General features: G+C 44.0%; 1 protein-coding gene across 7 annotated transcripts in view; it reads right to left on the bottom strand.

Moving 5' to 3' along the window:
- Positions 1 to 21,472: 21,472 nt before the first annotated feature.
- Positions 21,473 to 25,687, bottom strand: part of A4GALT (alpha 1,4-galactosyltransferase (P1PK blood group)) — a 59,933-nt gene continuing 55,718 nt past the window's right edge. For all 7 annotated transcript variants that reach the window (XM_079975405.1, XM_079975404.1, XM_079975403.1 and 4 more), the window contains one exon: positions 21,473 to 22,778. In XM_079975405.1, the coding sequence (XP_079831531.1) occupies positions 21,670 to 22,731 (1,062 nt within the window). In that variant the 5' untranslated portion in view covers positions 22,732 to 22,778 and the 3' untranslated portion in view covers positions 21,473 to 21,669. The remainder of the gene's footprint in view (positions 22,779 to 25,687) is intronic.

The raw sequence follows: 25,687 nt of genomic DNA, 5'->3' as shown, positions 1-25,687 counted from the left end.
GCTGTGGGTAAAACCTCAGTGCCTATGGTCGGCGGTTCGAATCTCCGCGGCGGGGTGAGCTCCTGTCGTTTGGTCCCAGCTCCTGCCCACCTAACAGTTCGAAAGCACTCTTAAGTGCAAGTAGATAAATAGGTACCGCTTTATAGCGGGAAGGTAAACGGCGTTTCCGTGTGCTGTGCTGGTGCTGGCTCGCCAGAGCAGCTTCGTCATGCTGGCCACATGACCCGGAAGTGTCTCCGGACAGCGCTGGCCCCCGGCCTCTTAAGTGAGATGGGCGCACAACCCTAGAGTCGACACGACTGGCCCGTACGGGCAGGGGTACCTTTACCTTTTACCTTTACACAGGTGTGACAAAAGTAGTTGCAATCTTTGGTCTAAGGATGCCAAGTTCCTCATGCCCCCAAGTTATTTGCAACACCCACACAATCTATAATTCTTCACCTTCCTCCCCCTTCAGTCCAGATTTATGCTCCCTGAGGAAAATCCAAAAAGTTTTTGTGTTTTTTTTAATTAAAAAAAAACCTACAACTAACTCCCCATCGGCATTATCTAAAGTCTGTATTTACAAATTGAAGCCCCTGCCCAAAAGTGACATAACTAAATAACTGGTATCAGAGGAATCCAGATCTAGGAGGACTTTGAAGTAAAAATAAAGAGTAAAAATACACAGAATCAACAAATGGCAAGTAACAAAGGCAGGTTGACTGCATTTTACTTGAACAAAGTACAGGAGGGGTATTGGGATAAGAGGATCAGGTACTTATGGAAACCTTTTCGTTTGCAGTATCTAACAAGTGAGTCTTGGTTAAACAGGAGACTTTACCTTTCGAATGAGAGAAAGAGAGAGGGAGGGAAGGAGGGAGGGAGGGAGGGAGGAATGTAGGCAAGAAAATAAGAAAGTTGTTTATGGTAGGAAATGCAGAAACTTTGGTTATAGTCTGACTAGTCTAGAGAAGAACAAGGCAGCTATGCTTGCTCCTTTGTTCTCTTGGAGGATAGTGAAAGATGACCTCTCGATCTGAGGTCAGAGAGAGAAGTTGGAGAAGGAACTGGCATGCAGGATGCAACCGAAGGTGTCTAAACAACAAGGAGATAGAAAAATAAGCTGATAGGTTAAAGGTATGTGACAGTCTGGTAACATGGATGTGCCTCACTCTATCTTTCTTAAAGGTAAAGGTAGGACCATTAGGTCCAGTTGTGGACAACTCTGGGGTTGCGGCACTCATCTCGCTTTACTGGCCAAGGGAGCTGGCGTTTGTCTGCAGACAGCTTCTGGGTCATGTGGCCAGCATGACTAAGCCGCTTCTGGAAAACCAGAGCAGCACACAGAAACACCGTTTACCTTCCCGCTGGAAGGTATTTATCTATTTATCTACTTGGACTTGATGTGCTTTTGAACTGCTAGGTTGGCAGGAGCAGGGAACGAGCAACGGGAGCTCACCCTGTCGCAGGGATTCGAACCGCCAACCTTCTGATCAGCAAGCCCTAGGTTCTATGGTTTAACCCACAGTGCCATCCACGTTCCTCTATCTTTATTAACCTCATGCAAACCCCTCTTCTGCAAGCTGAGCTGCACCCAGGACTTTTTTTCAGCAGGAATGGCATTCCAGCACCTCTCAGGCGGTCTCTGGAAGTGGGAGGAAGACCTGAGCAGCCTCAGCAAAGACCTGCTGCTCCTCCAGCTCACGAAGAGACCCTCCCCAGAGCCCAATGGGGACATCCTCTATGGGCTCTGGAGAGCGTCTCCTCATGAGCCAGAGGCGCAGTGGGACTTTGCTGAGGTTCTTCAGCCTCCCAGCTGACAGTTGAGGCACTGGACAGCTGTGTCTCAGCTGAGCAAGCCCCCACGGGAGCCAGGGATGTTGGAGGGCTCTTTAAGGTGCTCAGTTGAAGTGCGAAAGGCTGCCTGCACCTCAGCGAGCCTTGGTCTGGCAAGGAGACGCCACCCCCAGCCTGAAGAAATTGCCTGTGGGTTCTGGGGTGAGTCTTCTGACGGAGGTGTGTTCCGGCACCTTTTGGTCTTGGGGGAAAAGCTGCACCCAAACTTACAACAAGAAGGTGGTGTAAATGGGAAGGGAAAGGAGAAACACTTCCATTTTTACAGAAACATGAGAAGAGATCTTCTACAGTGAAAAAGAAACACCAGTGGTTTGGGGCAATGCGAAGAAGAAACAAAAGGAGCATTGCAGCAATAAATTGGAATAAGAAATTATGAAGCACTTCATAATTTGAGCTCTTTAGAAAGAAAACAGTGAGCTTAACGTCAGCAAGTTGCTATTGGCACAATTTTGAAAGACCTGGTTTTGGAATGACAAAGAAACAAGTTTCTCGCTTATGAAGTGGATCTACAAAGCCAAACGCAGGTCTTTTATCAGTCTCTTCCCATGGAGGGCACTAGAGGGCAGCAGTTTGCCATTTCCAGTTTAGTGGTCTCTGAAATAAGCCTGTGCTGGTTTAGGAGTTTCCTTCTAAATCCATCCCTCCACATTAATATTTACTCCCTTAAATTGCAGCCAGACCTTCTCCGCAAGATAGGCGGCGTAAGAGATGGCATTTGCCTTCCCCTCTTTATCCCCACACACTCAATTTGCTTTTCACTGCTGTGCTCATTCTGAATTTGCAGGCATAAAGTCACCTGAGCAACTTACCATGTTGGTGTAAGTACACGATCCCACTTTTACCATAGAACAAAAGTCTTCAGGTTTTTTTGACCCAGGAGCTACCTTTAATCGAAGTGCGCATTTGGGGACCCAAACTTTTAACCATTTACTTGCCTGTCCTGGCAAATAGAAGGGGAAGAAATGGAGGCAGTGAGAGATTTTACTTTCTTGGGCTCCATGATCACTGCAGATGGTGACAGCAGCCACAAAATTAAAAGATGCCTGCTTCTTGGGAGAAAAGCAATGACAAACCTAGACAGCATCTTAAAAAGCAGAGACATCACCTTGCCGACAAAGGTTCATATAGTTCAAGCTATGGTTTTCCCAGTAGTGATGTATGGAAATGAGAGCTGGACCATAAAGAAGGCTGATCGCCAAAGAATGGATGCTTTTGAATTCTGGTGCTGGAGGAGACTCTTGAGAGTCCCATGGACTGCAAGAAGATCAAACGCATCCATTCTTAAGGAAATTAACCCTGAGTGCTCACTGGAAGGACAGATTGTGAAGCTGAGGCTCCAATACTTTGGCCACCTCATGAGAAGAGAAGACTCCCTGGAAAAGACCCTGATGTTGGGAAAGATGGAGGGCACAAGGAGAAGGGGATGACAGAGGACGAAATGGTTGGACAGTGTTCTTGAGGCTACCAACATGAGTTTGACTAAACTGCGGGAGGCAGTGGAAGACAAGAGTGCCTGGCGTGCTCTGGTCCATGGGGTCATGAAGAGTCAGACACAACTAAATGACTAAACAACAACAACAACAACAATGCTGCTATGCAATTCATCCTAGGCCAGGCTGCAAGTCTAGGAGTGGGCCCTGACCAGTACCTCGGGGTTGATGAAACTGGCCCCTGCTCAGGGCATAGGCTGGGGGGGGGGCACACAAAAATCACCTATCAGACTATGGAGTGTATGATGTACCATATTTTTTGCTCCATACGACACACTTTTTTCCTCCTAAAAAGTATCGGTAAAAGTGTGTGCGTCTTATGGAGTGAATGCAGACTGTGCAGCTATCTCTGAAGCCAGCACAGCAGCTTGCTCTGGCTTTTCAGGGAGATGGGAGAAGGGACGGAGGGCAGCCTGTCAGTCCCTTCTCCCACCTCCCGGAAAAGCCAGGAAGAGCCGCTCTATCTTTAAAGAGCCACCCCGAGTGAGCATGTCTGCAGCTCTTGCTGGCTTTTCTTGTTTTCCTCCTCTAAAAACTAGGTGTGTCTTATGGTCGGGTGCATCCTATAGAGCAAAAAATGTGTGTATGGCAATGCGATGCTCCTGTCGTGGCGAGATCTAACACAGGAGAAGCTTCCTGTCCTGGCACTGTGGCACCAAGGTAAAGTGATTGCGCAGAGTGGGCACTGATACGGCTCCTTTCTAAGGGACACTAGGGAGGGCCCTGGCCCTAGCCCCCCAACTGAAGACCAATGCCATAGAGGAAACTGGGATGAGGTGACTCTGTTTGGCAGGGGATAATAAACAGAACTTGGCACAGTTAATGTCAGCTTTAGAGCCACTTTTCATTGCATTATGCTGAGCCAGTATTCAGCGGCTAATGCTGCTCTGTATGCAGCTAATTCACTCTCATTAAAATGAAATCTACTTTCTCAGCGTTCTCAAGATCCTAGCCCTGGTAGTTTAAGAGAACCCTGAATGCTATATGATCCTTATAGTTGAATAGATTATAGTTGTTACCTGCTACAAGGAGGTAACAAGATCCTATAGCTCTTGTGATTCTATGACTTCACCTTTACCTTACCTGCAGACCAGTTCCCACATGCACGATTGGAGTGCCCATCTGCTGATTGCTGCACACTTGATGGGCAGTAGATGAGTGAACTAGCTCAGTTGATAAGCACTGGGCAGGAACCAAAGTGCTTGCATAAGATGTTCCATTCATTTATGGGAGGTGTTCAGTTCCCACTCCAGTGGCAGCCCCTGCACCTCTCAAAAGTCCCTCCTCAACATCAACAGCGTCTAAAAGGCATCAGGCAGGCCAAACAATAGCCTCTTAGGTCCCCCTTTTAACAAAAGCAGAGATTACGAACCATCATGCAAGTGAGCGGAGGGTTGCAAACAAGGTCCCCTGTGGGGATCTATTTTCACTTGATAGTGCAGTTATTCAGTGGCGAACATGCATGTGTGAACCAGCCCCACACTGAAACTTCTTAGAACGTGGTTGAGCCTGCAATCACCATCAAAGGGTTGAAGTTGAACCCTGAATACAAAGTTTGTCATGTCCAACCAACCTCAGTTTCCACTCTGTAAACAAGGCAGCATAGTTCTCTTTCCCAAATGATAATTGTGAGGCCAGATGTGATGGGAAAGTTCTGTACAAACTGATGTCTCAGTGCAGCCACCTGAAATGTCGAGACAAGAGGCCCCCGTGCAAGGGCCTAGATCCCAGCATAACTTTGCAAGTTGCGCTCCTGCACCAGGACACTCAGGATGGTGGAACTGTGTCCACGTGACTGGGATGACACAGCTGCCCTCATGCAAAACCACCTCGAACTCTTGAAGAAAGCAAGGCAGGTGCAGAAATGGAGAGTAGCGATAACGTCTCCCAGCTACAGCCACAGGTCACAGTAATCTGTGTGCATTGGCAGAATCGCCTAATGAGAAATGAAGTCAATAATGAGAGTGATGTTCTGATTAGAAATGAAGCTCTCAGGCTGATTGATTGTTGGACAAATTTGCCCCAGGGATCTTCCCCCAGAGGGAGTCAATTGCTCAGTGAGAAGAAAGAGTCGGACACCGAGATCAGGCCAAACCAAAGGTTGTTTATTCTCGAGACAGCGCTGCTCCTCAGCTTGTACTGTAAAGAGGGAGGGCCCTCTTTACAGTACAAGCTGAGGGAGGGCCCGTCTTTTTCACATCAAAGCTACTTTATGCCCTATTGTCTGTCCGAATTAGCCTCCTACATTCTCCTATTGCATGGGTAGGCAAACTAAGGCCCGGGGGCAGATGCGGCCCAATCACCTTCTGAATCTGGCATGCAGGGGATCCAGGAATCAGTGTGTTTTTACATGAGTAGAATGTGTGCTTTTATTTAAAATGCATCTCTGGGTTCTTTGTGGGGCAAAGGAATTAGTTCATTATTTTTTTTCAAGGTCTGAGGGACAGTGGACTGGCCCCCTGCTGAAAAAATTTGCTGACCCCTGTGCTGTTGGTTAGGAGACTGCAGTTTACAGACTTCCCGGTCTGTACCCCCTCCATTACATGCATCCCATGACCATTCTGATTAGCTCTAGCTCCACCAGGTGCAGTTTGACTAATATCCATAGCCTATTTAAGCATGCACAATAGTTTTCGAACTGTTCTCCTCCGTTTTCCCTTGTGGTTTTGAGTCACGTACAAACCTTACTAGTACCTTATAAGGCATTATCCTTCACCTACTCTCAGCAATTTCTCAACTTGACTTATTACCACAGCTTCCTCTTTCTTTGCAATGCAAGCAGTTACAACAGCAAGGTATGGTTGTTTCTGCGAAGCTTTTGTTACCCGTTTATCCCACACTGATATATTAAAATTAACAAGTCACCAGGTCCAGATGGCACATGGCTCAGTTTCTTAAAGAACTAAAATTCAAAATTGTTGATCTTCTACTAAAAATGACAAATCATCAAAATTGATACCATTCTTATTGAATTATTATTATATTATATTATTATTATTATTATTATTATTATTGTTGTTGTTGTTGTTGTTGTTGTTGTTGTTGTTACTGCTGCTGCTACTACTACTACTATGCCCATCTGACTGGGTTTCCCCAAACACTCGGGGCAGCTTATAGTACTATAAAAGCATAGTAAAACCTCAAACATTAAAAACCTCCTGATACAGGGCTGCCTTCAGATGTCTTAAAAGTCAGATAGTTGTTTATTTCCTTGACATCTGACAGGAGGGCGTTCCACAGAGAGGGTTCCACTGTCAAGAAAGGCCTCTGCCTGGTTCCCTATAACTTCACTTCTCTCAGTGAGGGAACCGCCAGAAGGCCCTTGGCGCTGGACTTCAGTGTCCTGGCTGAGCAATATGGGTGTAGCTGCTCCTTCAGATATACAGGCCCAGGCCATTTGGGCTTTAAAGGTCAGCACCAACACTTTGACTTAGGCTTGGAAATGTACTGGGAGCCAGTGCCTTTCAGGACTGCTGTTATATGGTCCCAGCAGCTGCTCCCAGTCACCAGTCTAGCTGCCGCATTCTAGATTAGTTGTCGTTTCTGAGCCACCTTCAAAAGTAGCCCCGAGGCATCTGATCAAGGCCTGCATTTTAAAATGAGCTTAAAGATATATTTGCAAATGTTTGTATGTTTCATGCCAGGCAGAAACCAGCTGGCTAAGTACTTTGGCAGTTGTTTATCTTCCTGCTCTCCTGAACAAGGGCCCCCCTGATTTGTAGCAGTAGCAGGAGACAAGTTTCTCAAAGTTGTAAAAGGGAATTACAGGCTGGGAGCAAATGTTACACTGACCCTACATATTACAGAATACAATCAAGCTGCAAAAACACTAATTAAGAGTTGGTAAATAGTAAGATTTATTGTTTAACAGAAAATAATACCATGTGCCTCCCATCAGACTCTAGCCATATTTTCCTAAGGTTTAAGGTATACTGAGAGAGTTAAAGGGCAATAAATTTTGGGAAGAGCTAATGGGAAAAGCAGCTGGCTGGGAAAGGGGGGTGTAAACTGAAGCGGCTTCTTTTGAAGCTGTTTTTTACTGAGTTCCTTTTTACTTTGCAAAGGCCTTTTCTTCTAAAAAGCTATCTATGTTATGTATGAGATTTGTTGGCTTAATGTAATTAGGCAAAGGATTTAGAAAGTAAGAAATGTTAGGTTCTTATGTTAGATTCTTATTTCATTGATGGTGTGTGAGAATGTGAACCCAAGATCTCTGTTCAGATAGAATTTAATACCACGAGCCATTTGTTTTAGCCATTTGTTTTGGAATGCAGGGGCAACAGGGGCAAAAGGTGATCTGGTAATTAAGGTGCCTTGTCGAGGCAAATGTAAGATATATGGCTACTTGTCTGCCATTTATAGATAGAAGGAAATATAGCTCTTTGTCTCCCATAAAAGGTAATAGGAAATGGGTGTATCTTTTATGATTGGTTCTAGCAAACAGCCAATAGGAATTTCAACCAGGCTGATTGGACAGAGGCAGCCAAAGGAGGAGCAAGGGGGCTGGGCTGAGGAAATATAAGTGCTGGCCATCAGGGCTGGAAGGGGCAGAGCTTTGGTAACCATATACCACTGTGCCTATCATTTATTTGTCTGACAAATAAATTATTATTTTAATTTCTCTATTGCTGCGTTGAATATTTCATTCCAGCTAAGCGTTAACCACAAGCAGGGTGCTACAGCCCCACATAGAGTGCATTGTAGTAGTTCAAGCAGGATATAACCAGAGCATGCCATACCCTCAAACATTTCTCTGGTGAAAGTAGGGATGTCCCATTCCATACTGATAATTTTACTATTTATACCCCACATATCTTACTGAGCTGCCAAGCCACTCTGGGAAGCTTCCAACATATATAAAAACATAATAAAGCATTAAGTGTTTAAAAACAACAACAGTTCCCTATACAGGATTTTCTTCAGACCAGCTCAGGGGTCAGATAGCTCCATACACTCCAACTTTTCTCCAATGAAAATAGGGACATCCTAAGGAAAAGTGGGACATTCCAGGATCAAATCAGAAACCGGGAAAGCTTCTCTAAATCAGGGACATCCCTGGAAAATATGGACACTTGGAGGGTCTAGCATGCATCACTCTGGTGAGACAAAGTAGGGTGTCTGCCGGCTTACCTGGTGGGCAGCCACAGAATTACTGCTAGCTTCTGCAAAGAGAAGTTCTGCCTCTCCAAGTTTTTAGAATTGTTTAAGGGGGGCCAACAAACGTGTAAATGTGAGCAATGTGGTAGACGTCTTATATTTTGAGATCAGCAGCTGCTCAATGGAATCGGGATGCGTTTTGTCCTGCTGATATATCTTGCGCGCTGCTCACCACAAAAACTTTTTGATGGCTTTTTACCCAGGTCCGAAACAAATGGGAACTGTCACTGTTTTTTAGATATGCGATAAGGTCTAAAGGGCCTTGTGCCCTCCATCTTTCCCAACATCAGGGTCTTTTCCAGGGAGTGTTCTCTTCTCATGAGGTGGCCAAAGTATTGGAGCCTCAGCTTCATGATCTGTCCTTCCAGTGAGCACTCAGGGCTGATTTCCTTAAGAATGGATAGGTTTGATCTTCTTGCAGTCCATGGGATTCTCAAGAGTCTCCTCCAGCACCATAATTCAAAAGCATCAATTCTTCGGCAATCAGCCTTCTTTATGGTCCAGCTTTCACTTCCATACATCACTACTGGGAAAAAGACTCTCCTCCTGGAAGAGAGGGGAGTGGTTGTGGGCGGGAGCCTGAGCTCCACCTCTAGCAGGTGGCGTTAGCCCCCTGCCTTCCACTCACCTGGCTGGCACCCACGCCCATCGGCAGGCACCCAACCAGGTGTCTCCAAGGGGGCATGTACAGCAGCCTAAATGCTGCGGCGCCAGCCCCTCCTCGGCCTCACTCTTCGTCGTCCCGTCGCGAGTCACATTCCACCAGAACTATGCTCAGTAAAATACACCACCTTCGACCAGGCAGTAAGATTAGTTAGGAGTTTTGGTCATGGGGCACTCTTAGCAAAGTGCAATATAGAATCGGCTTTCTGCCTTTTACCGATTCACTCTAATGATTTTTGGTTGCTGGGTTTCAAATTTCAAGGCAAGTATTATGTGGACAAAGCCATGCCAGTGGGCTGTTCAGTAGCCTGTTCGGCGTTCGAAACATTCAGCACTTTTCTGGACTGGGCCTTGCATTTCAGGACTAATTCTGGTGGGGTCACGCACTATCTTGATGACTTTCTCCTCGTGGGAAAGTCCGATACCGGGGAATGTGCCTCCCTGCTTGGGGCCTTTGCAGCTTTGGCCCAGGACCTGGGTGTTCCCCTCATGGCTGATAAAACTGAGGGCCCCACCACACGCCTCACTTACCTGGGCATCGAGCTGGATACAATTGCTCAATCATCCTGTTTACCTAAGGACAAAATAGACGCCCTTCTTGAAATAATCCGTGAAACCCTTACATTAAGAAAGGTCACTCTTAGACAGATACAATCCCTTTTAGGTTATTTTAATTTCGCTTGCAGGGTAGTTTCCCCTGGACGACCGTTTTGCTCCCGCCTGGCCAGACTTTCTGTAGGTCTCAGGCACCCACACCATAGGGTCAGACTACCCAAGTCAGTTAAGGCGGACCTAGGGGTTTGGATTACATTTTTGCACCGTTACAATGGAGTATCCCTATGGCAAGAGGTGATTAACTTTTCATCAGATTTCCAGGTCCAATCGGACGCAGCAGGGTCCCTGGGTTTTGGCTTGTATTTCAGGGGATGATGGTGCGCTCAACGATGGCCAGCGGGGTGGCAGGGTGAGGCCATCATGCGGGATCTCACTTTTCTTGAGTCAATCTGCTGGACCAAGTTCGAGGCCCGCCTCTTTTCCGCAGCATACGCTATCGCCTTTTTTGGCACCTTGAGAATTGGCGAAGTTGTAGTTGAGGTTAGCGCAAACGGCTCAACGCGCGGCCTCCTTATGGAGGACGTGCAGTTGTCTGAAACTAGCATGACGGTGCAGGTACGTCAATCCAAAACTGATCAGGCCGGTAGGGGTGTTCTTGTTAAACTTACAGCGTCAGTGCAGCAGGGCCCATGCCCGGTCAAGGACACTAGGCGGTACCTTTACCTCAGGCTGCCCGGCCCAGGTCCGCTTCTGGTTCACGAAGATGGGTCACCTTTATTGAGACACCAGTTCACAAGGGTACTCCGCAAAGCTATTGATGCCTGTGGTCTATCTTCCCAGGATTACACTGCACACTCATTCAGGATTGGCGCCGCCACAACAGCTGCGCGCTTGGGGCTGCCTGCTGATAAGATTAAGGAAATGGGCCGGTGGAAATCCGATGCTTATAAAGGCTATATTCGCTAGAATACGCTCTGCTCCATTACCCCTACTTACCCGTCTTTTCTTTCCTTCTATTCTCAGCTGTTGTCAGAAGTGTGTGGATTTGCGGCCACAGTATAGTCCATTGGGCCTGCGTACGGTCAGCCAGCTGCGGCCTCACTCCTAATCTTGGTTTGCCACCTGGAGTTCAAGTTTCCTGGTTTTCGAGACGAGGCATGCGTTGAGAAGAGCTTATGCCATTGCTGAGGGAGAAAGTAGCCACGTTCGGCCCTCCCGACATCCTTATCATTCAATTAGGGGGAAATGACCTTGTTAACAGAAGAAGTGCGGACTTGTCATGGAATATAAAAAGAGATTTGGATGAGATTGCTGTCTTGTGCCCCAGAACAACGGTGTTCTGGTCCTCCTTCCTAAAGAGAATTGTTTGGCGCGGTGCGCAGAACTGTATAGCCATTGAAAAAACCATAAAACTCTTAAATCGGGCGGTAGCCCGTTGGGTGCGCTTTATGAATGGCCGAGTCATTTCTCATGACCATATCCGGATTGGCGACCAGGCCTTTTACCGGAATGACGGGGTTCATCTCTCAGACCTGGGGAACGACATTTGGCTAGATAGCGTCATCAGCAGCATTAGGGATTGGTTACAGCTGTGAGGGTATTGGCGGCGAGCCTTTTTTGGGCTCGGGTGGCGGTTAGGCACTGGAATAATGTGCTGTAGTGTCGAAGAGCTAGGTGTGGCCATCGCCTATGCCTTCAAGTTTGGGGTATTCTGTTAAAGGAATCTGGCGGTCGTGTATTCTGTCCGATGCCTGCTTGGCGGGAGGTCATGGCACGATCCTCGGTGACATCAGAGGAGAGCCTATAGTTGGATTAGCATTAACAGGCTCCACCTACTGGTGAATAAACCCCCCTTGTTTCAGACTCACCCCTCTCTGAGGGGGTGGAGTCAGCTGACGTAATCCAATGCCTAAGCCAATACCTTTTCACTTGCTGTAATCAATAAAGTTGTGGCCTTTTCTTGCCCATTAACCTTATATCACGTGTCCGTGTGTATTCATTCCACTTTGGGGGGATCGGGTCCTCGAACCACAACCATAGCTTTTACTATATGGACCTTTGTTGGCAAGGTGATGACTTTACTTTTTAAGATGCTGTCTAGGTTTGTCATTGCTTTTCTCCCAAGAAGCAGGCGTCTTTTAATTTTGTGGCTGCTATCACCATCTGCAGTGATCATGGAGCCCAAGAAAGTAAAATCTCTCACTGCCTCCATTTCTTCCCCTTCTATTTGCCAGGAGGTGATGGGACCAGTGGCCATGATCTTTGTTTTTTTGATGTTGAGCTTCAGACCATATTTTGCGCTCTCCTCTTTCACCCTCTATAAAAGGTTCTTTAATTCCTCCTCACCTTCTGCCATCATCTGCATATCTCAGGTTGTTGATATTTCTTCCGGCAATCTTAATTCCGGCTAGGGATTCATCCAGCCCAGCCTTTCACATGATGAATTCTGCATATAAGTTAAATAAGCAGGGGGACAATATACAGCCTTGTCGTACTCCTTTCCCAATTTTGAACCAATTAGTTGTTCCATATCCAGTTCTAACTGTAGCTTCTTGTCCCACATAGAGATTTCTCAGGAAACAGATGAGGTGATCAGGCGCTCCCATTTCTTTAAGAACTTGCCATAGTTTGCTGTGGTCGACACAGTCAAAGGCTTTTGCATACTCAATGAAGCAGAAGTAGATGTCTTTCTGGAACTCTCTAGCTTTCTCCATAATCCAGCGCATGTTTGCAATTTGGTCTCTGGTTCCTCTGCCTCTTCTAAATCCAGCTTGCACTTCTGGCAGTTCTCGGTCCACATACTGCTTTTGAGCCTTCCTTGTAGAATTTTAAGCATAACCTTGCTAGCGTGTGCTAGCTAGCAAGGTCACAGCAAGACCCTAAATATAGGGAAGATGGGTGGGTGATCCGATGCACGAGGCGCTAAGAGGAAACTTGATGCAACATGGAGCGGCATAAATAATAATAATAATAATAATAATAATAATAATAATTTATTATTTATACCCCGCCCATCTGGCTGGGCCTCCCCAGCCACTCTGGGCGGCTTCCAAAAGAATATTAAAATACTATGATACATCAAACATTAAATAAATAAATAAGTCCCCCGGCTGCAAATTCTCTCAACCCCATTGGCCAGAATTCTCCCAGCAACCGAGGGACCCAATCAGGTTGTTGTGGGTATCCAATCGCTTCCACCCACACAAACGGTGAGGTCAGTCTTGGAGATCTCACCGGAAACACGTGCCCTCCTTGATGAGGACACGATTTCTAGAACCATTGGAGGCAGACCACTTACTTTTTTCCGGTGCATGTTCAGACAGGAAAAGGGAAGAGTTTTCAATGTGTATCAAGTAACTTCTCCCACCCTTGAGCACAGCAGGATCTAGAATCAATCTAGATTGAAAGTGGCATGTCAAGGATGAGCACAGACGATTCCAAATTGGAAAACTACATTTTTGTCCTCCAAATGGCTGTGTGTGTGCACAGCCTCAATCTACTGGCAAGAGTAGATTATTTTTTTCCATTTAACTTCTTTTTTAAAAAAAATCCATCCTGAGGAAGTGATCTGCACAACAAAAAAGCTTCCATATGCAACACCAACTAGTCAAAACAAAGGCATCATTTTGATGTGTCTTTTGTCTTTTGATAGTAGCTATAATCACAGTTTTCCAGCCATGTATTGTCAGGAACAAAAACAGGTTTATTTAGTTACAAGCATGGCTGCTGTTGACTTAGTGGGTCACAAGTTATGCAAATCTGCACCAGTTGCTTCCAGATCTCTTGATCCCAAGCAGAAAAGAAACTTTCTAAAGCATATTAAAAAGAAAAGGCCACAAACAATATTATTTTCCTTCTCATAAACATTTGAAAGTAGGAAATGGGTAGATTTTTCATTGGCTCAACATACTATTTGTCAAAAGCAATTTGTCTGGAAATGGCAATAGTGACTGTTAACCTAAACATTAGAATTTGAAGGCATGACTTTAAAAAATGACAGCACTGATATTAAAAAGTCTTCTCACTTTTCTGTGAGAATATCTACCCCTGCCTAAACCACAGTGCTGTAATAACACCTTCCATGCCACTCTCCTGAAAGGAGGGATCCCATGTTTGGAGCAGAGGTGATGAATGGGAGTCATGCCCTCAACATGGCTTTCATATCCAGCCTGAGCACCTGGGCCAACCAAAGTACCTGCCTGTTGCCATAAACCATAACTAAGTACCTGCCTGTTGCCATAACTAAGTACAGTGGTGCCCCGCAAGACGATTGCCTCGCAAGACGGAAAACCCGCTAGACCTCCGTTTTGGAGGTGCTTCGCAAAACGAATTTCCTATGGGCTTGCTTCGCAAGACGAAAATGTCTTGCGAGTTCCTGCAGTTTTTTTTTCCCTCCCCCCCTTTTTCTAAGCTGCTAAGCCGCTTATCTGCTTATCCGCTAAGCCGCTAAAAGCCGCTAATAGCGCTAATCCGCTAAGCCGTCAATGGGCTTGCTTCGCAAGACAAAAAAACCGCTAGACGAAGAGACTCACAGAACGGATTATTTTCGTCTTGCGAGGCACCACTGTAATAATAAATGTGTAGGAGAGAGTGACCACTTTCTGGAGGAGTTTTTTGTATTTATGAAGTACAGAAGAAAGTAAGCATGATAAAAGAAGTCAAATGCAAAAAATCTGCTCTTTTTCCAAAGTTGTTTCCTGACTGCAATGATTGCAAACAGCTTGGAAAGGAGCCTCCAGCCAGCCAAAATGTTTTCCTTGTAAACTCAAAAAGGAAAGAATGAGAACAGTTTTTAGCAAATAACCCTCACACTTGTTTCTCTGAATTTTTGTACCAAAAGGAGAGTTGGAACGTTTTCCCCAGTCCCCTTAATGTTCCCCTTCTTTTAAAAACCATTTTGCTGTGGTCATTCCCCATCTCTGCTGCAGTGCCATTTGCAGGGGGGAATGGCCGGTTGTTGTTGTTGTTGTTGTTGTTAATAATAATAATAATAATAATAATAATAATAATAATAATAATAATAATTTATTTGTACCCCACGCATCTGACTGACTGGGTTGCCCCAGCCACTCTGGGCAGCTTCCAGCATATATAAAAACATAGTAAAATGTTAAACCTTTAAAAAGGGGAATCATAGAATCATAGAATCATAGAGTTGGAAGAGACCACAAGGGCCATCGAGTCCAACCCCCTGCCAAGCAGGAAACACCATCAGAGCACTCCTGACATATGGTTGTCAAACCTCTGCTTAAAGACCTCCAAAGAAGGAGACTCCACCACACTCCTTGGCAGCAAATTCCACTGTTGAACAGCTCTTACTTTGGTGTATAAGGCATTGGGGGGGGGGGAATGGAAATAAGAGGTCCCAAGGAAAGAAGAATGGATACAAAAACCTATGGAATATGCAGAACTGGTGAAACTTAACCGAAAAATAAGAAATCAAGACAATCTTTTTACAAAAGAATGGGAATGTTTTATTGAATATTTAAAAATTAACTGTAAACAGATAAGAACATTGGCAGGATTATTGTAATAACTTGCAGTTCCAAATTAACTTAATTTAATAAATGAGTAAATTAAGTTAATTTGGAGTATGCAGAAAATGTTTTTTTAAATAATTTAAGGAACCGCAGAAAGAGGGGGAGAGAAGTCGAGTTTTGAGATGTTAAAATGATTGTAAAATTATTATTGAAACTGAAAATCATAAAAAAGATAAGGCATTAGGTGAAATCTCTTAGTCTAACATCTGGCAGGGTACCACCTCACCCCCACCTCGGAACAGTGTGATCACAGGGGTACCCCGTTGGAAGGGTCTAGTTGAAAGTGTCTGTCCAAAAGCCAAGGCGAGGGGCCATCCGTGTAGACCTGTGTCTCGTGATGGGCACAAAAATCCCAAGATCGGCCATGCCAAGTTTCAGCCCTCCAGCAGGTGGCTGGGAGGGATACACACCTTAAACCAAATCCTACCTACATCTGGAATCAATAAAGCTGTGGCTAATTTTAAACCCCAAAACATTGTCTTGTCCAGTTTGTTCTCCATCTTAGGATGGGCCTTTCTCCCAGGGGAGGGGACACTGCTGCTATAAGAATTTTAAGGTTATATATATATATATATATATATATATATATTCATAAATGTACCTAGCAAACACATACAAATATGTAAACCACATGTCTGAAACCCACAGAAAAGTCCTGAAACCATTTTCTCTCTCCCAAAATGACCTCAAATATTTCTCTGCAAGGTCAAAGGAAATGGGGAACCTCCCCATTCTCTCTTTCTTCACAAATCCTTTCTTAAGGGCACATTTAAGATATGAATAGGGTGAGCCTGTGACCTGTGACGACCTGGATTCAGAAACTGAGTAGTTATCATAACAAAAGAGTGACCAGGATGCCCAGGTAATCCAATCAGATAGCCTGGCAGACAGGAAGAAACAACACACCCAGATTTCCGCCCCTCCTCTGATGTATTAAGGGGGTGGTCTTGGGCCACACCCCTTCTGTGATGTATGTATGATGTTTCTGGGCGTGGTCTTGGACGCCAAGGCGGGCAATTTAAAATGTCTATATAAGGGCTTGCACCCATGGCTTGGGGTTCCTCCCTCCCCCCATGTGTGGGGTGGGGAGCACCCTGTTGCAACAGCTTTAATATAGATCAGGCTTACTAATTTGCTTCTCAGTATTCTCTGGTTGGTCTGTTATTTTCTCCTACCAACAGAGAACCTACAAAAGGACTCTATATGGGTTCTTGGGTACCCATAAGGGAAAAGGAACAGTTTTTGTTTACAACACTGCAAGTGGGACTGCAATGCATTTACATTTGTAATCGAACCTACCTACTTTTTGGTGTCACCTGTAAACAAGTACATTCCATCTGAAGAGCATTTATTTGCCTGCTGCTTTTCTTTCTTTCCTCCTTAAATAGAGTTGTAAACATTTGGGAATGGCTTCCTGACATTTTAACTTATTCATATATGGAAATGTCTCTTTGATTGTTATAACAGGCAGCAGCCACTAACCCAGTTCTTCCTCCTTTTCCACAACCATGGCACTCATTTTTATTCTGTTCTCCCTTTCTCAAGTCTCCAGTAAAACTGAAACGCTTGAGGCAAAGTTTTACCTTTTTCGACAGATGTGTTTGGGGAAATGTTGTAACTTTGCACTGGCCTGTTGCTTCTTTCTTCAAAATGCACGCAACCAACATGCAACAACAGGACTGCTTCCTTCTCTTCTTCACCAAGGCATTGCTTAAACTCAGAAGGCTTTCCCTTGACCATGCTTTTTCCACCAGAAATTGCAGAGGGGGGCATGAAGGAAATGGCAGTGGAAATGTGTGCACAAGTAATACAGAAACGGGAATTACATATACAAACATCAGAAAATGGTACTCGCTGTGAGACTGCCACCCTCATGTCATTCCGGGATTGCATCCAAGTTTCTGACATTGCCTAGAGCAGAAGCTAACCATGGTCCACAAGTCATGTCAACCCTCCAAAAGATATGGTTCTACCCCCCCCCCCATAGCCACAGCTAAAACTTGTCATCCAAAATAATTAACTAGGTAAGTAAATGTATGTTTTTTATTTTTAAAATGTTTTAATGGCTTCTCCTATACTAGGTACTCTTCTGCAATGCCATTTTTTTGTGTTACCCCATCTTTGCAATGACCCTCCCAAAATTTGTCCTTAATTTTTTTTTTATTAAACTGAATTTAGTTATGAATGATAAAAAAAATATTTCAAATAGCAAACATCTTGAGAAATGCAGTTTTCACCATGGCCACTTTTAAGCTTTGGTGACACCCACTTTTGCCTCTCAGCCACACCCAGTTTGACATGTGGCCCAGGAACTGTTGATCATAAGCCCGTGTGTGGTCCTCAGCTTGAAAAATATTTTTTTTAAAAAAAAAATACTTTGTAAATTAGTTTTCCAATATACCCCCAATAATAGCCAAATTATAACAATAACAATTAATTCCCAAATTATACAATTATCAAAGTGCCAATCAACTTCCAATTAATACATTTTAGTTAAAGTGGCTCCCCACATGATGGTTTGGGGGCATTTTCGATCTTATATCACTGCGTTCCATAATCTTAATTAATATCAGTTACATTTGAGTTATAATAATGATCCCTTAGTCAACAGCTACGTAATTAATTATTTCCATTTGTGATGTTACAATATATAAATTTATAAAGCTTCAAGTGGGGAACTCAAATGATTATCTTTATTCTGCCCTACGTGTAAAAACTGTTACATCCATGGAAATTTCTTCTGTCCACATGGTGTGGTCTCTTTCACTTCCCAGCTGTTGTTTTCTTCCATTGTGGCTTCGGGTGGAACTGTTTCTCAGAAGTCTTATCTCTCCGTCCCTTGCTTCGACGTCTCGGCAGTTTCCATTTTTGCTTGCTAATATGAATAATACTCCATCGTCCCTTCCTCACTTGTTAATATCTTTTTATCTTATATTCCAGAGAGAGTTGCTGAATCATAAATACATAAATGAAGCTTAGAATAAACAAACCGTGGGGTTGCCTCTCCCCAACTGACTCTCGCGCCAAAGAAAAGCTTATCTCAATTCAAACCTTTGATACATGTAGCCTGTATATTCAGCAGTATGTTGTTGCAACCCTTTCCCACCACACACTGGTAATTTAAAGCCAGTTAAGGATCCAGTCAAACAGACAACCTCTGCTTCTTAATGGTGGCGTAGGAGGGTTTTCGGCAGACGAAGTGCTTTTGCACTTAGCGCCTCCGTGTCTCCCGCATTCCATGCTGAAGCAAGAGTCAGGTACCGAGATGAAATGCGAGTGAAGCCCATTCCCCCCCCCCCATCCATGGGGGGAATCTGCAAGGATGATTTGCCCTCTGTCATCCTTGTTTTTTGTTTGCCAACAATCCCCCGCTATTGTGGGGGCTGCCTCCATTAAGGCAGGCAGGACCAGAAACCCAGCTTGAAAAAGGTTAGTCGCTTCTGACCCAGAGGCTCAATACATGAGATGAGTGATACATATACAGTACCACAGAGAAGCCTGTCCCACCATCTGAGAAAATGTTGCCTCGTGCTGAGGCATCTAATCATAAGCCTGCATTTTTATCAAAGCTTATATTTTTGATTAAGGCCTGTATCTTAAAAAGAGCTTAAAGATTTTCAAATGTTCATGCCAGGCAGAAGACCAGCTGCCTAAGAACCTTGGCAAGATGTTTATTCTCCTGGACAAGGGCCCCCCCTGATTTATAGCAGAAAACAATTCTCAAAGTCGTAAAAAGGGAATTACAGGCTGACAGCCAAGGTTACACTGACCCTACATATTACAGAAGATAAAAAAGCAGAGAAAAACATAATTAAGAGTTGATAAATAGTAAAATAAAACCATGTGCCTCCCATTAAACTTGAGCCATATTTTCCTAAGGTTGAAAGGTCAAGAGCAGTGAAAAAGGCAACTGGCTTGGCTGGAGAAGATAGGTTTCTTCCTATCTTATTTTGAGGCTGGAAACTGTTCCTTCCTTTTTTACTTTGAGAAGGTTTATTCTTCTAAAAAGCTATCTATGTTATGTATTAAATATATTGGCTTAAATGTAATTATGCAAAGGAATTAGAAGCTAAGAAATGTTAAATCCTTATGCTAGATTCTTATTTCATATAGTTGGAAGAGATCACAGGGGCCATCAGCCATCAGCCCAGCCCCCCCTGCCAAGCAGGAAACATCATTAGAGCACACATATGGTTGTCAGGCCTTTGTTTAAAGACCTCCAAGAGAAGGAGATCTTTCAATGATGATGTGAACTCAAGATCCTTGACATCTGTTTAAGATAAAAAATTAAGATTAACCATTTGTTTTGGAGGGCAATAGGGCAAGGAGGGCAAGAGGTGACCTGGTAATTAAGGTTCCTTGTTGAGACACATGTAAGATATATTACTACTTATTTGTCATTTATAGATAGAAGAATATATAGCTTTTTGTTTCCCATAAAAGGGCAAAAGGAAATGGGTGTATCTTTTGTGATTGGTTCTAGCAAACAGCCAAGAGGAATTTCAACCAGGCTGATTGGACAGAGGCAGCCACAGGAGGAGCAAGGGGGCTGGATTAAGGAAATATAAGTGCTGGCCAGAATGGCAGGAGGGCAGGCCAGAGCTTGGTAACCATATACCACTGTGCCTCTCATTTATTTGTCTGACAAATAAATTATTATTTTAATTTCTCTATTGCTGCGTTGAATATTTCATTCCAGCTAAGCGTTAACCACAAGCAGGGTGCTACAGTGCACTAATAGAAGGGAGTCTGATGGCATTTGAAGAACGAACAGGTGTGACATGTTTATGGTGGTAGGTACTTATAAGCGGATGCCTCTTGCTCTATTCAGAATTGTCCTGTGCAAACCAAGCTTTTTCAGAAAAATAGTTTTAAGTAGGGGAAAACTCAGTTCCAAAATTCGAACCTTGTGCCACTCCCCACTCCACTGTTCTCTTTGCTTCCCACTTATGTGGCAGCAGTGGAGTTGGAGATGTCTCATTAGAAGTCTCTCTGAGATGCCCTTCTTAGTCTCTCCTTCCTTTCCTGGAATCTTAAACTTTGCTCCAGGCAGCAGCATCTCCTCTCCAGGAATCCTGAGAAAGGTAGTTTTGCAGGGTACTGGAGTTCTTCTTCTTAGTACAAACATCTGGCATGTGCTGTGCCTCTGCTGAGCATGCTTAAGACAGAAGCATTCAAAGCACCAAGGAGTAAAGGGGCTGCTTTGTTTACATGTTGAGCATGGGTGAAAAAAATGCAAAGAAAGTTCTGCTAACTTCCTAATGTAGCTGAGCATTACGAGTTGAGCAGCTTTACATACCAAGCCAAGTAAATGCACATTTCAGTGAGGTAAGGCACATTAACTGAGGCACGAAAGGTTCAGAAGCAAACATGAAAATGTATGCAATGCACATGTAATTCCAGCCTGAATCTATTCCCATCTTTAAATTGCAAAAGCCTGCAGTCATGGTTTCAGTGTCATATTCTGCTGGCACCTAGCCCTTCTTTTTAGAAAATATGCATGTTTGTTTTATGGTCAGAATAAGGAAGAGTCCCAACATAACTCAAAAGTTTGTATACATCTTACTTGGCCATCATAAAAGTACAGTGGTACCTCGGGTTACAAACGCTTTGAGTTACCTTTTTTTTTTGGGGGGGGGGGGTTAAGAATGAAATTAACCTGGAGTTGAGTTTTCTGAGCTCTCGGAGGCCTAACCGCTGCTAGGAGCCAAGCCCAGACATCTGCGGGGCCTACGGAGGCTCCGCAAATGGCCTCCAGCTGCGTGAGCTCTCGGAGGCCTCGGCGAATGCCAGAAGCCAAGCCAATTGTGATTGTGGAAGAGGACCCTGAGCCCCCATCCAAACAATGCCTATCATCAGCGCAGGTAAGGGGGTGGGAATCACATTGCCATTTTGTACTGTTTTGTTGATTTCATTTTATGGATCAATGGCCTCGTTAGATAGTAAAATTCATGTAAAATTGCTGTTTTAGGGGTCGCTTTTCATCATCTGGTTCCTGTTGAGCGTGTTTTGTTTGTTAATTGAGTCCCTCACTGATAATCACAGGCTTCCTGTGGAGTCTGCCAACTGTTGAGTCCCGAGTACCCACGCAACACAGAAGTTATATTTGGAGGTTTTGTTTTTGCTAATTTTTTATATTTTGCTTTGTGTGGCTTTTTCGGTTTTTTGACTGTGACTTGACTTGTTCTTCATTTGACTTCGCTTTTGTGAGTGTGACTTGTGACTGTACTCTTTTCTGAACTCCCAAGCCTGCTGGAACTCACAGCCATTCAGCTGCTCTTTGAAATGTTGAGCCAGCAACTCTACTGCTCCGTGGGGCTATCATTGTCAAATGGTGATAGACAATGGTGATTACCTGCCAGGGCTGAACAGCTGGGCTGATTTGCATTTGTATCAACAGCAGGCTGCTGCTAGGCCCTGCCCCTTCAGAATGAGATCTTCATGAGCCTGTATGTGGAAGGACAATAATGGGATTGCAGCTGAGCTAGCAAGGTTTTAGAGGTGATCGCAAGTTGTGTCCCTTGACTTTTCTTATTCCAGACATGCACTGCATAGGTGTTTCTAAACAGTATGGGAAGTTCGGAAGCATTAATTGCTTCAAAATACTTCCTCCAATCCTGCCAGCGAATGGGATAAAAGGCATCTCGTGGGACAGCAGTAACACCCTTACAGCTTTTGCTGCTTCTGAGGCTATGGATGGAGCACCACCTCTTAAAAATGCGTGTCAAGAGCTGTGGGCCCTGGTGGCCCCAGATCCAGCGGTTGTAGTCCACCACAAAGTCCTGCATGCAAAGCTCAATAAACTTGTGTTTGGGCTCAAATGAGAGGAAGGCACCATTAAGTATATATTTGGACTGCGTACCAAGCACATTGGTGAGGTTATTTAAGTTCTTGAGGACTATGAAGTCTGTGTCTAAATAGATGCCACCAAGCTTCCACATGATGGTGATTCGGCATGCATCAGAAAGGATGGGCAAGAAATAAGGCTCCCACCTCTGCTGAGCCACTGAGTACCAGCCAGCGAGGGGGGTGTTAGAGAAAAGGTTAATCAAGTCCAAATGTTTGAATTCAATGTTGGGGAAACAGCTAAGCAAGGAGAAGGCCACGTGTTTGGGCAAAGTCTTATTGTAGCTTGCTAAACCCTTCATAAGAACAATGATTCTGGACTCAGGGTGAACCCTGGCTGCTGATTCAACAGAACACATAAACAGGAAGTTTGGATTAGTTCGTTCCGATGTTTCTACAAAGTATATGTCTTTGTGCGATGAAGGAGGCCATCTGGATGAAGGAGTGGGAAGAGGAGGACACTTAACTTCTGTAGGTAAACTGTAGTGCTGTCTCTTGTCTTGAGCATCCTGGGTGATTCTCCAGTAGAACATGATACAGATGAAGGACATGAACTTAAAGATGACGATGCACATAGCCCAGAGTTTGTAGTTTGAAGTCAACTTGATTAATTTCAGTATGCAGGTAGGCACTTTCCACATCGTCTACTCACTACAGAGTTTTGAACTTGAAGGAAAACCAAAATGAGCTGCAAGCAAACAAACAAACCAAATGAATTAATAACTTGATTAATAAATAAGGAGTGAAAGAAATACGAAGTGGCAACATAAATTGCTGATCACGATATTACAACTGAAGTGATCCCCCCCCCCTGAAAATTAGCTACCCCTCCCAGTTCGGTGCCATCTGCAAATTTGATGAGCATCCCCTCATTTCCTTCATCAAAGTTGGATAATGATGTTGGACAACAATAGGCCCAAGACAGAACCCTGGAGCACCGCACTTGACGCTTTGCCCCAGGAAGACGAAGAACCATTCATGAGTACTCTTTGTTCAATCAGTCAACCAGCTACAAATCCACCTAACAGTTATAGAGACCACATTTTACCAGCTTCCTCACAAGAATATCATGGGGGACTCTGTCAAAAACTTTAGTGAAATCAAAATGCACTATATTCACAGCATTCCCCTGGTCCACCAAGCTTGTAACTCAATAAAAAAAGAAAAGAAATGAGATTCATCTGGCATGACTTGTTTTTGAGAAACGCATGCTGGGTCCTGATAATCTCAGCAACTTTTTCTAACTTCTCACTATCACTGTTATAGCACCTTTCCTGGAATCGATGTCAAGCTCACCGGTTAGTAGTTACCTAGGTCTTCTTTTCCCCCTTTTTGAAGATTTTGGAGACGTTTGCCCACCTCCAGTCTTTAGGGGCTTCACCTGTTCTCCAAGGATTCTCAAAGATTAAAGGCAATCAATAGATTATTGATTCCCATAATCTCTCATCCCTAGTCATGCTGACTGGGGCTGAACCCAACAATACTTGGAGGTGGGCAGATTCTTCTCCATTTTATAATAACACAGTGGCAAAAATAAATTTAGTTAAGCCCTCTCACTTCGTATTTTAACGCAAAGAGTATACTTCAATATCACAGTTCTCTTTTGAAAATAGCAACTCCATATATTTTTGTTTTCCCTTAGAGGACTTGTTTATAATAATAACTTTTTTAAAAAAAATAATATTTATTAAAGTTTCAACAATTACAGAAAGAAAAAATAAACATACCACATTAAACAAAAACAAAACAACACACCACAATATAAAAAAGAAGGGGGAAAACAAAAACATAAACAGAGAAATAAAGCCCATTAAACAAAAACAAAAACGCAAAAAAAAATGCATCAGATCTCCTCATTACCATTCTTTCATTAGCTTATTTCCTTGACCTCCTCACACCTCCCTTTTTTGTATTCTAGGTCTATTATCTATTTCAGCAAATCCTTTCCCGCGAAACAGCAATGGCGGTCCTCTTCGTGCTCTGAAGAGGGGCTCCGCAGAAAAGGGTCGTTCGCTGCGGCATAGCGGCGACCCATCAAGAAAAACCACGGGCAGAGTGAGCTCGTGGCCGTGGGACTCGGCGGGCGCCAGAAGCCCCCCCAGAAACGGAGAAGGAACCCCGTAAGGGGCTCCGGAACGTGAAAGGGGGAGCGGCGCTGTGAGTTCATCGCTCTTTCTGCGAGAAGCAAAGCCGCGCGGCTGCTGCTGATGAGCGCCGACCTTTCTTCTTTGAACATCAGATTTGCAACTACAACCCGTGAGTAAGGGGACTTAAAAATTATCGGGACTAAAGTATTTAATTTGGCTGAAAACGGGAAACGTAACCAGGAAGTCCGTTTCCCGACCGTGCTAAAGAGATCAAAGCAAAGTTTGACAAGCGGGAAGCGCTTTGAAAGAACTATAAAAAAGATTGGATTATCGTGCAGACTATTGAAATTTTGGTAGGGATTAAAAGAGACAATTTCGGAGTATCTATGCTGATTTTCTGACTGGATCTTCCTTCTTCCTTTGGGATTTATAAATAATTGAAGAAACCAAATCCGTGGGCTGCCAGGGTAAAGAAGAACTGTCAAACTGCTAAACTGCTGATATTGTTTTTAAGGTTGAAAGTGTTGCATGCAAACGTTACACCATAGAAGAAATAGGGAAACTGTTTCTTGCACCCTCTCTGAGACTTTGTATTAAGTTGGGAAAAGCTTAATGCTAAAAAGAAACTAAAAGACCTTTTAGAACTTCAGTTGTTTCTTCTTTGGATTATTGGGACTGTAAAGAAGGAAAAACCTCTTTCTTTCGGTTGAACTTTATTACTCCTCCTAGAGGACTTTGGATTTATAATTCTCTGGGAACTATATTTTGTTTTGATTCTCTGCTGCCTGGTTGTTTATACTTTGGAACTGTCTCTCTCATGGGAACACATACAGTCTGACCTTGATACACAGACGGGATTGGAATGAGTGACGCAGGGAAAACAAGGCTGGCTAAAATAAAGGCAAAACAATTGGTACAAACAACTTTGACTTCCCAACCACGTAGATCATCTGTCCCAGCTGTTCTAGAAATACAAAAAGGGGCTGTTGAGCAGACATCTACAGGGGATATGGCTTCAGGAGGATCTGAAAAAGTTTTAAATCAGATCCTAGAACAACTGGCAATTCTAAATAAAAAGGCGGACGAACATTCGACTAAAATTGATCAAGTCACATCCTCAATAAATAAATTGACTGACCAGGTGGCTCAACACACACAAGCAATTGGGAATCTTCAAGAAGCAACAGCAGAGAATCACAAACTGGCTGAGGAAGCCAAACAAAAAGCAGAGGAAGCCAACTTGAAAGTTGAGGCATTAAAGGTGGAGGTGAAGCCGTTGCATAAACAGATTAGTGAACAGCAGGCCTACTGGTCGATGACTGAACTGAGAAATCGGGAAAGCAATCTTAGACTTAGAGCTATTCCAGAACTTGAACAGGAAGATCTGATTGGTTATCTGACATTAGAATTTTCAAAGTTCTGGGGTATTGAAGAGGATAAGGATTTTAAAATTGTGACTGCTTTCAGATTGGGAAGAGTGACGAGGAGGGATAAACCCAGAGACTGTTTG

Source organism: Podarcis cretensis, assembly GCF_951804945.1.
Source record: "Podarcis cretensis genome assembly, chromosome: 5".
NCBI lineage: Eukaryota > Metazoa > Chordata > Lepidosauria > Squamata > Lacertidae > Podarcis > Podarcis cretensis.
This window is presented reverse-complemented; position numbering and strand designations above follow the sequence as displayed.